The following is a 12,960-nucleotide window of genomic DNA, read 5'->3' as shown; positions in this document are numbered from 1 at the left end:
AAAAGGACCGGCGCGGGCTCCGGGAGCTCCCGGCATCCTTTGGGCGGCGGCGGCGGCGACGGCGGCGGCAGCGGCTGCGAGGCGAGGCGAGGCGAGGCTGCGGGGCGCCGTGTGCGGCTGAGCCGGCGGCGGGTAGAGGTGTGAGGGCGGCCGGGGACCTGAGCGGGAGCCGGGCCGGTGTGGCCGCCGCCGCCACCACCATGCAGGAAATCATCGCCAGCGTGGACCACATCAAGTTTGACTTGGAGATCGCCGTGGAGCAGCAGCTCGGGGCGCAGCCGCTGCCATTCCCCGGCATGGACAGTGAGCGCGGGGTCGGGGCGGGCGGGCGAGGGCGCGACCCACTCAGCTCCGGGACCTCCCCCACTGGTTGCCGGACGCCTTCTCCCTCCGCCGGGGAGCTCCTCCCCCTCTGTCCTGGGACTCCTTTTCTCCCCGATCCTGGGACAACCCCCCCGTCGTTATTTTGACAAGGGAGCCCCCGTTCCCGGGGGCTTTTCTAACGCAGGCTTCAGAAAGGCAGGGCGACGTCGGGCAGTTCGAATAACTCTTGAAAGAAGGCGGGTATCCTGGGTTGGAAATCCTGCCCCCACTGGCACATACTCCCCAGCTACAGAGACGTACTAAGATAGCCCCTTTCCCCACCTCCAGCCCCACTTTGAGCGCCGTCTTCTTGCTTTCGTCAAAACTGGGCCGTTGGAGGAGTCTTGCTGCGGGAAGGACCCACCTCCCCCTCTCTGTAGGAGACCCCCTACAGAGACTCTTTCCTTCTGCAGTTCCCGGGCTGTCTCCCGTAACTACCTTGAGAAGACTCTCAAGCACCATTTTTCTCTTAGGACTCGCGCTCCTGGGAACCCATCCCTCAGTGTTTCTCTGGACCCCACCTCTGGGTCTTTCATCCACCCAGACAGCTACTTAAGTTCCCTTCACTTCAGTCTCCCCCATCACACGGTGACTCCTGGCTTTCCCTGCCCCACCCCCCAACTCAGGTGGGATGTCTAGCACTTGACTTTTATTTATTTACTTTGGTCACCCCACCGGGCTTGCTAGGATCTTGGTCCCCCACCAGGGATTGAGCCCTGGCCGTGGCAGTGAAAGCGGGGAGTCCTAACCACTGGACCACCAGGGAATTCCTTGAGAGGTCTAGCACTTTAAGAGAAAGGAGCAGTTTCCATTCTCCTTTCCAGACGTCCTTGAAATCTAATGCTATAACATTACATCTCAGAGGGCTCTTAAAGATCATTGAATTCAAGCCACAGATGGGCCAGCTGAGGCCTGGGGTTGGGGAAAGGACTTGCCAAAGACCACTGAGCTCCAGATGGAGCCAGGTGAGCTCACCAGGGCTCTTGATCTTTCCATCTGCAGTTCCCGGGCTGTCTCCCGTAACTGCCAGAGGACATGGGCCACAGGGCCCCGTTCTTCCGCCTGTCCCTGGGCTGCTCAAGTCTGCCTGCAGCCTCATTCCCCTCAAGAGGCCACGCTTCCATGTGAGATAATGCTCACACCCCAGAGACATAATCCAAACAGCCTTACTTTACACTGTCTCCATGGTACATGGCTTATAAACTGCTGCTCACATTCAGAAACTCTTAAACATACTTGTCCACGCACGTGATCGCTTCCTGCTTGTACATTCACTCACACATGTGGCCTTTTCCTGGGCCGATGGCACTAGCTGGAGGCCATCCTCCTCCATGCCGGGCAGCTCTCTCCCTCCCGCCCCACTCCAGCTTGGAAGCAGATACTTGACTCTGTGTGAGGGCAGGTGCAGAGGTGAGAACAGACCTGTTCTTAGAGAGGGTCCAGGACACACCTGGCCACAGGTACTGCCTCCGACTGGGGAAGCACCCTCAGCACTCGCACCGCCTGCCCAGCTTCGCAGTCAGTGTGTTAGATCGAGTCCAGGGAGGCCACGGCCCTTCCTCTCTCATCCCTACACCTCATTCTGTCTTTTTCTTTTTTTTTTAATATTATCTAGCTGTGTCGGGTCTAGTTGTGGCAAGCAGAATCCTCATTGCAGCTTTCATGCTCCAGAGCACAGGCCTAGTTGCTCTGGGGCATGTGGAATCTTAGTTTCCTGACCAGGGATCGAACCTTTGTCCCCGTATTGCAAGGTGGTGGATTCTTAACCACTGGACCACCAGGGAAGTCCCCATTCCCATCTTGATGTGGAGTAGACATATCAGTTCTGTCCTGAAGGCAAACTCCTTTATGCTGTCTGCCTAAAACCTGACCCCCAGGACAGTGAACTTTAAGGAATGAAACAAACTTAACCTCTGTAAAGGATGAAGGCCCAGAAATACTCTTAAATGGTACTTTTCTAATGTATTGATAAGACTTCTCAGACTTTCTTGAAATGCAAACAAGTGGCACCCCTGTGACTCCTACTACTGTAACCTTAAATCTGTCCTACAAAACCTGCCTGCTTCCAAGAAGCCAACGCGTCTCTTGCAAGTTAGCAAGCAGAGGCGTGCAAGTGGTCTTTAGAGATAGTGTTGGTGGGTTTCCTGAAATGCCCGCTGATAGAGAACACTGAGACACCACAGACAGTTTGTTCTGGTGGCCGTGGCAGGTGAAATCTCGGGCTCCTTGGGACAGCCCTGGACCCCACTGGCTTCTCAGCGCTCAGCTTTTATTCTGCTCCCCTCACCTGAACCCACTGCATCTGTGGGAGCGGAAGTCCATGCTCCTTTAATTATTCCATGTTGACGTTGCATACCAAAAGCAGTCCTGCTCTGGTAGCTTCAGTGACGCTCTTCCCTCCAGAATAGCGTCTCCAAGGCACCCACCTCTTCTCTGGGGCAAGTTCTTCCTGAGAGTCCCCATTGGCTTGTTCTTCCTAGAAGATCATTCCATCCCTCTGCCCTCAGGTTAAAGAGCCCCTGAATCAGCCCTCTGGAAGGTCTGGGCTGGGAGTAATTAATCTCTGTGACCTTGTGCTCCGTCCTTCCTTCTCCCATCCACTTCTGACTCCTGGAAAGCATCTTGCTTATAGGAGGTCCTGGATGTTACAGTGGGGAGCTTTTCTCCTTGCTCTACTGGGTTTCTGTTTCCTGTACTTTGACTCCTCTGTGGGTTAAAGGCCAGAAGGGTCCCCATCCCCATGTTCAGATGTCACACCTCACCCTGTTTGACACTTCTCATTCTTTGTCCAGAGTCAGGGGCTGCTGTCTGCGAATTCTTTTTGAAAGCTGCCTGTGGCAAAGGTAAGAGACCCAGACTCCCCATATCCCGCTGAGGTGTCCTCCACCACCCTGTCCCTGGGCAGACCACAGGCTCTCGGATCCCTAGTTTGCCCTGCGTTCGGCAGACTCACAGTGTCCCTAGGTGTGTTTCCCCATCCCCAGTCTTTACTGCTCCTACAAATGTTGACATGTCTTCATATCACCAGAACTCTTCTTTAAATTAAGAAAAATGCCCCCCCTTCTCCCCACCTCCCTTAGGCTTCTTAAGTTTACGTCTTACAGAAATATCTGTGATACCTCAATTGGATATTTTAGATTTTCCCAGTTACAATAAAATCCACAACTATTAAAACCTGAAGCGTGTGCTCACGTGCAGCCTGAAATCACACCGCCTTCTGCCGGGGCAGCTGCCACGTTCCAGGACACGCAGCCCGCGGGAGCACCAGGTCTTCACGCCCGTCTTCCCCGGCAGGGGGCATGTGCCCGTTCCGCCACATCAGTGGTGAGAAGACGGTGGTGTGCAAACACTGGCTGCGGGGGCTGTGCAAGAAGGGGGACCAGTGCGAGTTCCTGCACGAGTACGACATGACCAAGATGCCCGAGTGCTACTTCTACTCCAAGTTCGGTGAGGCGTGGGGCCGCCCGCCAGTCCGGCGGTGGGGGTGGGGTGGGGAGCCCCCCTGAGGCTCCACAAGCACAAGAGTCGGGGTGTGAGCCGTTGCTCCAGCGCCCGTGGTGCCTGCCGACCTCAGTGGGCCCTTTAGTTGTGAGAACTTAGGGTGATTCTCTCATGACCCCCACGTCTCTGTAGTGCTTCCGTTTTCTGAGCACTTGTGGGTACTTTGGGAGGTTAAGGCAGATCCGGGTCTCATGGTGGGCACAGGACCAGGGCAGCTGGCTGGGGGCCTTGTTTCTGCGGCAGTGAACCTTCTCCCTTAGTCAGCTGTTGCTGCCGGAGTGGTGACTAGAGGCCTTCTCTCTAGAAGTGTGATCCCAGGTAGGAGCTGGTCTGTCCTCTGTTCAGCTCAGTCGTGTCCAACTCTTTGCGACCCTGTGGACTGCAGCACGCCAGGCTTCCCTGTCCATCACCAACTCCCAGAGTTTACCCAAACTCATGTCCATTGAGCCAGTGATGCCATCCAATCATCTCAACCTCTGTCGTCTCCTTTCTCCTCCCACCTTCAATGTTTCCCAGCATCAGGGTCTTTTCCAATGAGTCAGCTCTTTGCATCAGGTGGCCGAAGTGTTGGAGTTTCAGTTTCAACATCAGTCCTTCCAATGAACACTCAGGACTGATCTCCTTAAAATACTCTTTAAGAATAGCCGGTGGGGGGCGCTGTCTTCTGGTGGCAGGAAGCCCTCCTCTTTTCATGAGAAACAGAGATTGCCTCCGTCTCTGCTCAAGGGACAGTGGCCTCCGCTGAGCTGAGTGAGCTGTGTGGAGAAGCCAGGGTGGTAGGGCCGGCTCAGGGCCTGGTGGAGCTGGCATGCTCCCTGACGGAACTAGACTCCCGGCTCTACCCTGGGCAAGGCTGCCCAGGAAGAAGCCCTGTTGGTCAGGACGAGGCTGGGCTCTGGCCCCAGAACTGCTGGCCTCAGGCAGGGGGCTGGAAGCCTGCTGTGCACTGTTGTCTGAAGAGACTTAATTCTTTTAGCAGCCCGACAGGTACGCCTGCTGGCTTGTTAATGATAGTTGTAGCTTTTATTTGAGCGACTAAACGGCAACCAGAGGGCCCCAGCTGTGAGTTCCCAAACCTTCCCTATTGTTGTCCTGAGAGGCAGTCCTCAGACCTTCTTCCTGTCCCAACATGAAGAGCGCATCAAAGCAGACCGGTAATTTCCTGCTAGTCTCAGCTGGTGCGTTTGCACATCTGGACCCCCCCCCCCCTCACCCACAATGCCCACGACACCTCCTCTGGGTGAGGGGTGGAGCCGGGAGCTGTTTGACGAGTTTGACGAGGTGTGTCCTGTGTCCGTCTCTGTCAGTGTCTGTGACCCTCGAGGCAGCACAGACTGTGGGGGAAGGACCGTCCCAGCCCAGGTACAGGCCAGGAGACTGAGGCTCCGAGACCCACTGCCCTGGGTCTCAGGGCTCGCTGGGCTGGGACGGGGCACCGGAACCCCCGGCCCTCCCTGCTGTCCTGCGGCCCCGACCTCTGGAGAATCAGGGGTGGGTCTGGGTCCAGCTCCCCCAGGTGGATGCCTGTCTGGTCCCCGCAGGGGAGTGCAGCAACAAGGAGTGCCCCTTCCTGCACATCGACCCCGAGTCCAAGATCAAGGACTGCCCATGGTACGACCGCGGCTTCTGCAAGCACGGTAGGTGTGGGGTGGCGGGGCCCCCGGCCAGAGGCCTGTCCTCCCCGCCTCTGCCCACGTCCTGCCTATTCCTACAAACATCGTGTTAGGCATTTGGGAGCTGGTGAGGCTTTGTCACACCCTCAAGTCCCTCCCCAGGCCAGGCGCCCCTGGACCGCATCCTCACCTGGATTTCTAACCAGGAGACTGGTGTTTGAGAGGCTGTGTGTCCTGCCTGCCAGCCCTGCTGAACACGAGGCAGAGACAGCATCTGAAGCCCTGTTTTTGCACTCTGACCCCCGGGCGGTGGTGTGGGCAGGGCTCTGACTTGCCAGTCAGAGGATGGTCTGAGTGGCCCTGTGCTCGGCTCTGCAGGCCCCCTGTGCAGGCACCGGCACACCCGGAGGGTCATCTGTGTCAATTACCTCGTGGGATTCTGCCCGGAGGGGCCCTCGTGTAAATTCATGCAGTGAGTACCAGGCCCTGTGCTCCTGTGTCTCTCCTGGGCCCACCTGGGCTTTGATCACTGGGCAGTGTCACCAACGGGTCTGGGGAGGGGTAGAAGGCGGGGAGGGGCCACTGCTGCTTCTGAGCCCAGAGGTGGCTCTGCCTAAACCAAGGTTTGACCTTTACTGGGTCACAGTCCATCTTGGCCTCAGATAAAAACTCCGGTCCCTGTACTCCAGAAAAACTCAGACACACGACCTCAAGCCAAGAACGTGTGCCCTCAAGGAAGGGAACTTCAGTTTCCAGCAGGGCCTCCTGCATGAAGACACTGAGCTCAGGCTTCCCTGGACAGGGGTTCATAAACCCTCGTGTGAAAGAAGGTCCCCATTTTACACATGGGAACGTGGCGGTTCCGAGCCCCGCCACTGGCCAGGGGCAGGTGGGGACGAGTGGGGGCGCTTGGTCTGAGGCAGGTCTGTGGCCTCTAGAGCCCAGTCCTCCTGCCAGCAGGGCCCAGCGCCCCTCCCCTGGGCCTCAGTGCCCATCTGTCACTTTGGGTGGTCGTGGGTGGCGGCACTGGGACCCAGAGTAGTGTCAGCCCACCCCCACCCCTTGCTGCCTCCATCCACACTGCTGACACCCACATGGCAGCCGTGTCCTGCTCGCTGCCACGTGGTGGGCAGGTGACTGGTGCTGCTGACTTGGTCCCCCTCCCGAGATGCAAGCCCGGGAGCCTACAGGTGACCCAGGGGTTCCTCTGTATGGGCAGGGGGGTGGGGGGGGCATGTCCACCAGGACTCTGTGGGTAGAGGTCTAACGCCATCCCTGCAGCACAGGGTGTGTGCCGGGAGGGCCTCTGTGCCCGCCAGCCGTGTTTCCTTCCTCTCTCTTAGCACCGCTCACCGGGGCTCACAGCTAGGTGTAGGCAGAGCTGGGTCTGAGTCCAGACGCCTCAGATCCGTCCTGAGGCCCGGCGGAGCTGAGTGCCAGCCCCCGCCCTCCGTCCAGGTAGCTCGTTGGCCCTGGGCTCGGCGAGAGGCCAGCTGGGATTTTTCTGGGGCCAGAACTTGGGAGCCCCGCCCGCCTGGCTCCTCTCTCACCTCCTCTTCTCCTCTCGTGACCAGCCCTCGATTTGAACTGCCGATGGGAACCACCGAGCAGCCCCCACTGCCGCAGCAGACGCAGCCACCCACGAAGGTACCGTGCCTCGGGCCTGCGGTGCTGCGGGGCCTGGCAGCGCCCTGGCCGCAGCGCACTCACTGCCTGCCCCAGTGCGGGGTCTGTCTGAGAGCTGGTGGGAGACCGCGAGAGGAGGGTGGGGGTGGGGGCGGGGGCCAGAGCGGAGGGGAGTCACCCGCGTTCCAGCAGAAGCTCCAGGGGGGCAGAGTGGCTGGCACCTTCTCGAGGTGGAGGGCGGCCTGCTGCAGCCAGACACCCGCTGGGCTCCTCTGCCCATCTTGCCTGTGGGCCTGGGAGCGTCCTGGGTGCCCCATGTCTGCTGCGCTGGCTGCAGGCCCTTCCCTCCACAACGGGACTCAGGCCTGAGGGGCCCGGCAGGGCGGGAGCAGACCTGGGAGCAGAAGCGAGGCCGCCTGGTTCTCTGGCCGGGCCCGACCGTGGGAAGGGATGCCGGGCACAGAGGCTGAGGGACCAGCTGGCTCCAGTCTCCTAGGTGAGGGGGCCCCACTCCCACCCCGCAGCGGGCCATTCCCCTCAAGCAAAGGAGAGGGAACTGCCCTGAATGCATGGGACTCTGCGGCAGTGCCCCCCAAACCAAGGGCACTTTGGGTTTGGTTACGGGCAGTGGGCGGGTCCCAGAGGAAGGCTGGGCAGGTGTCCCCGGCAGGGTCTCAGCAGGCTGCTGAGCTGCCTGCCGGTTGTGAAGCCTCACCTCTCACCTGGCTGGACTCTCAGCCTGCTGTCCGGGCCCAGCCTGGCCCTCCGTCTGGGCTGGAGGTCGAGCAGCTGGGAGGGGATGCGGCCACCCTCACCACCCTGACCCCCACCCTCCCGTGGGTGTGGGATAAACCAGCAGAGCTGGGCGTTCCCAGTTCCCAGCTCAGGGCTCCTGCGGTGATGGGCCCAGAGGCAGGGTCCCACCGGGCTGGGCAGTGGCCATGCTGTCCAGGCCCTGCCGAGGTGCCCCGTCCCCCTTGCTCCCTAGCGGAGGGCCCTCTCAGCCCCTAGACCGCAGGTCAGTGTGTCAGCCTCCGACTCTTTTCTGTGACTGTTGCCCGCCGTGTAGGCTCTAAACAGCTGGCTGAACCAAGCGTTCATCCTGACCTGAAGCTAGAACCTCACAAACAAAAGTAAGGCCTGCTCATGCCCTCGCCCCGCCGCCCCAGAGGCCGCCTGTCTCTCTGGTGTTTTGTTTCCACTTTTATTTTTCGTTTCTGTGTGTCTGCATGGTGTTTTCGGGCAGCGGCTCCTGCCATCGTCGCCAGGCGTTTCTCTCCTGCCTGCTCTTCTGAGCGGGGCCGCCGCGAAAGCCCTTCTTCGCTGGCCACGGCCACGGTCATGCGGGAGAAGGCCTGCCCTCTTTTTTCCTCTCCCCATCGGTAGTCTGCCTGCACGTGTTTTCCACAGTAAAACCGTGTTGTGTAACTCTTTCCAGCAAAGTAACAATCCGCCATTACAAAGGTCGTCCTCCTTGATCCAGTTAACGAGTCAGAACTCTTCTCCCAACCAGCAGAGAACTCCGCAGGTCATCGGGGTCATGCAGAGTCAAAATAGCAGCGCGGGCAGCCGAGGACCCCGGCCGCTGGAGCAGGTCACATGCTACAAGGTGAGTCCCGGGGCCAGCGGGGGCGTCTTCCACAGGCCACGGCCATCCCCTCCTTCCCCAGAGAGTTAGCTCATGTTGAAGAACGAAGACATCTTTGTTTTTGCTAATTGGAAGAGAAAAACGGGGCCACTCCGGTGAGCTAGACCATGCCACTTCCACGACACGCTAAGGCCAGGTTAACAACTAAACACCTGCTGTTGAATGAACGGATTGCGCACGCAAGAAAGGGATGGCAGCCTTCCAGAGCCCAGGAACGGAGTGCGCCCTGAACCTCTGGGGGAGGCGGGGTCCTCACACCCCACGCAGCGCCCCCGAGGGAAAGGGACACTGCCTGGTGAGGAATCAGATTAGGACACACACACGCAAAATGGGATGTTCAGGGAAAGGGCGCGCTTAAAAAACACTTACTAGAAAACTGGTCTCACTCTTGGCTCTGGGTGGAAAGTGGGGGAGGAAAGTCCTTTCAGAGTTGGTCGTCACTGGTGGGCAAGCCCTTCCTCCTTGAGTTTGAGCCTTGGTGAGGGCCAAAAAGCCACAGGCTGAGTTTTCTAATCTAAAACAGCCCCCTGGTAACGTAGCTTCGAGATATTTATTCTCAACCCAGCCCACACAGAAGTCCCACAATGAGGTTTCCCTAGAAGAAAGCTGGTGACTAAGAAGTATAGAAGGAAACAAGCACCTGCGAGTGAGTGAGCAGGGACGACCAGCAGAACTAGGTTCACAGAGGCTTCAGATCATCTGGGGGGGTCAGATGGAGTACAGAATTAGTGCAGGTTTCTTGTGAAGACTTCTAGAGGACGCAGAAGTGTGGGGGCGCAGTGGGTGCTGTCCTTCATCCCCGCCCTTCCTGAGGGCAGCCACTGTGCTTGGCCATTCGCCCGCCACGCTTCGTCTGCTGTGCCCTCTGCACTCGCAGCGCCTCCAGGGGCTCCGCTCGGAGACGTGCTCTTCTGAACTTACTCACACAAGGACAAGACGGATTTTAATGCAAATAGGGCCCTCGGGTGGACAGTGTCCTCTGATCCCTTTTACCTTACATTCTGAGTCTGTGTCAGGGTAAGTTACTCCAGTGTATTTCACTGGCTGTGTAATTTTACCAGTTCTGTTGGTAGTTATAGTTTTTGCTGCTAAAAACAGCGCTGAGCCTGACAGACATTGGTGAGCTCTTGTCTGGTGTCTGGAGCACCCACAAGTAGAAGGGCCGAGTCAAAAACTATATGCTTATATTGTCCCTAGAACTTGCCTTCAGGAAGGGCTGAGCCACTATGGCCGTCGCTCACTGAGCACCTCCTCTGCCGTCGCTCCTTCCCAGGAGGGGTCTGTGTTCTGAGGGAGGGCAAGGCAGGTGCCCAGACACCAAAGTTAGGAGTGCCCACGTGCGTAGGGAAGGCCTCACAGATGTATGAGCCTGAGCCCTGACCAGTGAGGAGAATGTGGAAAGGGGGCTGTGGAAGCAGGTGAGTGGAGGGGAGGGGGAGTTGTCAGATGGCTTCCAAGCAGGCAGTTCCCAAGTACAGCGAGGAGCCTCGGGCGCCCTGGGTCAGCTGTGCCGTCACCTCGCCCCTCCAGGACTCATCAGCAGGGCCTCTGAAGAGCCCGCTTCTGTAGAAAGCCGGGGCTAGGGGACGAACCTAACCACCCCTTCCTGCCGCGGGCACAGTTGATATTAAAGCCACCTCTGGAATCCTGGAGGCCAGTAGACATGCCAGGTGCTGTAAGCGGAGGTACTTAGTCCCCCCCTCTGGTTACGATGTCTACCAAAGGCCCAGCTGGCAGCTATACGGGCCACTTGTGCACACAATGTACACCTGCAGATGAGACAGGCTTGAGAACCTGGGGACTGTGGGGTGAGGGGATAGAACAGGCCAAAGCCCCAAGTTCGACTGGGGAAGTAAGGACTGAGAGGGCTGGTGTAGGGTGGGTGCCCCTACGTCTCCCCACCCTTATTCAGTGGTTGAGGCTGCCTTTTCCTTCCTTATAATCCCCTTCTGCCCTCTGAGGAATAACGAGAATGAAGAGAAACTAGGGAAGGGTCTGCATCATCAGCAGGGACAGGAAGCCAGGATCAGTGCTAGGTTTTTGAGGAGATTCTACCAGATCTGGTGATCCAAGTCTAACCAATTTTCCCGTCTCTCTGATCCCATGAGCAAACCTGGCCCAGGGGTAGCTTAGGCAAGTATGCAGGAGACAGGAGGGAGAGCCCTTTGGGTGCAGCCCACCCTCTGTCCTCGCAGTGAGTCCCTGAGTTGGGGGAGGAGCCTGGGGGCTTCTCCCACGTTGCCGCCTCCCTGTCCTGGGGAGTCCCAGAACTGTGCCTCAGAGGTAAGTGACTGGCCAGTGCAGAGGGGCTCGGTCCCTGCTCAGGCAGGGTGCTCTGGTGCCGTGGGCTTTTCTTCTGAACCCGAACACCAGAGGCTGCCATGGCCACGTACTTTCTTATACCTGTGGTTCCTGGGCCACTTGACCTTCTGGAACTCCCTTTCCACCTGAATGAGTCAGTATACCCCGGAATTTCGGCATCCCTGTCCCCAGCCTGGGGCTTGGTGGGTGCTGCCTCAGTTGAGAACTGCATCTGAAACAATGCTTCTGTTTGTTCCCTCCCTCCCTGCTGTTTGCAGTGTGGTGAAAAAGGACACTATGCCAACAGATGTACCAAAGGGCACTTGGCCTTTCTCAGCGGACAGTGACAGCAGCTGGACCAGCTCAGAGCAGCCTGGGGGCCCCGTGCTGGGGGCCGCTCTGGGCCATTCCTGGGAGTGTGTGCAACTGTTTCATGCCAGCATTGGTGCAGCTCTGGCTGGAGCCCGCAGGCAGGCGCGCTGGGTTTTATTCTTACGGGCTACGTCTTGTCAGCATCCCTATCGTTTTGCTGTAATCTCTTTTTTAAAAGGGGGACACGTGTTCCAGTCTGGCCCCTCGGGTTGGCATCCTGTTTGTCAGGCTGCCACAGCCTCCTGTCTGGGGCCCTGCACACCACCCTCAGGAGGAAGCGGTGGGAAAGGGCTTGTGCTACAGCAGTTGTGTGGAGGGCAGCCCTTCCCCTTGGGCCTCCTTCAACACTGGGGGCTGGTGGCGCTTGAAGCTGCAGCTGGGTCACGCCTGCTTCCTCCCTGTCCTGCATCAGAGGCTGTATCTGTTGGTGGGATTTGAACAAGGCGGCCCTTCAGGGCAAGCTCAAGTGTGCTTGCCGCCTCAGCCGGGTCCTGCTCCCTGGCGGCCGTGGCTGAGGAAAGGTGCAGGGCCAAGGCTGTCACGTGTGACGGCCTTTTCCTCTGGGCGTATCTTCACGGGGCCCCTGCTGACGGTGTTTAAGCTGTACCTTAAGCTGGAGCTGCCGCCAGCCTCTCCACAGACACGCAGTTCACCTGTGCACCTACCTCCCACGCCATCAAGCATCTGTACTGTCACACACCTGGGGCCCAGAGGAGAGGCCCGTCTCTGAGCCTGGAAATGTGAAGCTGGCACCTGCAACCTGCGGGGCGAATGGGCCTATTCGAGTTTAATTACAGGAACCACTTTTATGAAGTTGATTAAAGCTTGTTTTGTAAGCTGTGTTTCATTACTTCAGGACTCCCTGACAAGAAGGTTCTTGCTGCCGGCTGCATCAGCTTTGACAGTGCTCCCTTTTCCCCTTTTAGCAAAGGAATCTCACAACAGGAACTGAAGCTGGGGTGTCAGGGTGGCATCCTGGAAGCCTAGTCATGGACACAGTCGCCTCATCTCAGATGTTGGGAGACTGGTTCTTTCAACTTCAGATCTTGCAGGAGGTAACCAGCCACAGCATCTCCACCCTTGATACTCCATGTGTGTGTATGCTCACTACACACCCCAAGGGATTCTGATCTTGATGTCACTTTACCTCTGGTGGAGTGTAAGGAAGAGGCTGCTGGACACAGCAGCCTGAGCTCCTGTCGGGACTTCTGCTTTCCCTTCCCACCGGTGTCATCCCGCTGACCTTCCTGCAAGTGAGGCTTACTCACCAAGACCAGACGAGCCCACGCACCTGGTCCCCTGAGACCCCAATAGCCCAGGATGGTGCAGGAAGACGAGGGAGGGGAGAACATTCTTAGGAACTAGGGCATCTGCCTTATACTGTGAGTCTGTCAGCTGACAAAAGACCAAAAGTGAGGCAGAGAGAAGGCAAACACCTTAGCACTGTTGATGGGGCACTAGGTGACCTCCAGGACACCGGGGCAAGATCCTGAAGCTCAAGGTTCAAAGTCCTGGGCTGCCTTGCCAGTCCCCTCT

The 12,960-nt window shown here is 58.2% G+C and overlaps 1 protein-coding gene across 5 annotated transcripts; it reads left to right on the top strand.

The window, feature by feature from the left end:
- The first annotated feature begins 35 nt into the window (after positions 1-35).
- CPSF4 (cleavage and polyadenylation specific factor 4) lies at positions 36-12,260 on the top strand. Of its 5 annotated transcripts, none has more exons than XM_055562008.1 (8): positions 36-303; positions 3,156-3,206; positions 3,658-3,810; positions 5,406-5,501; positions 5,856-5,949; positions 7,052-7,124; positions 8,620-8,712; positions 11,331-11,546. In XM_055562008.1, exons 1-8 carry the CDS (start codon positions 201-203, stop codon positions 11,397-11,399), a joined length of 732 nt encoding a protein of 243 aa, XP_055417983.1. In that variant the 5' UTR covers positions 36-200; the 3' UTR covers positions 11,400-11,546. The 5 variants fall into 5 exon arrangements, with proteins under 5 accessions (XP_055417983.1, XP_055417982.1, XP_055417981.1 ...); XM_055562007.1 differs by having other exon boundaries at positions 8,617-8,712; XM_055562006.1 differs by having other exon boundaries at positions 8,542-8,712.
- The last annotated feature ends 700 nt before the right edge of the window (positions 12,261-12,960 follow it).

The sequence above is a fragment of the Bubalus kerabau genome, chromosome 23 (genome assembly GCF_029407905.1).
Source record: "Bubalus kerabau isolate K-KA32 ecotype Philippines breed swamp buffalo chromosome 23, PCC_UOA_SB_1v2, whole genome shotgun sequence".
In the NCBI taxonomy this organism is placed as follows: domain Eukaryota; kingdom Metazoa; phylum Chordata; class Mammalia; order Artiodactyla; family Bovidae; genus Bubalus; species Bubalus kerabau.
This window is presented reverse-complemented; position numbering and strand designations above follow the sequence as displayed.

Excerpts from the sequence above, each read along its gene's own strand:
- CPSF4 (XM_055562004.1), top strand. The coding sequence starts at position 201 with ATGCAGGAAATCATCGCCAGCGTGGACCACATCAAGTTTGACTTGGAG. Across the intron at positions 5,502-7,051 it reads CCGCGGCTTCTGCAAGCACG|CCCTCGATTTGAACTGCCGA; the intron begins GTAGGTGTGGGG and ends TCTCGTGACCAG. Across the intron at positions 8,713-11,330 it reads AGCAGGTCACATGCTACAAG|TGTGGTGAAAAAGGACACTA; the intron begins GTGAGTCCCGGG and ends TGCTGTTTGCAG.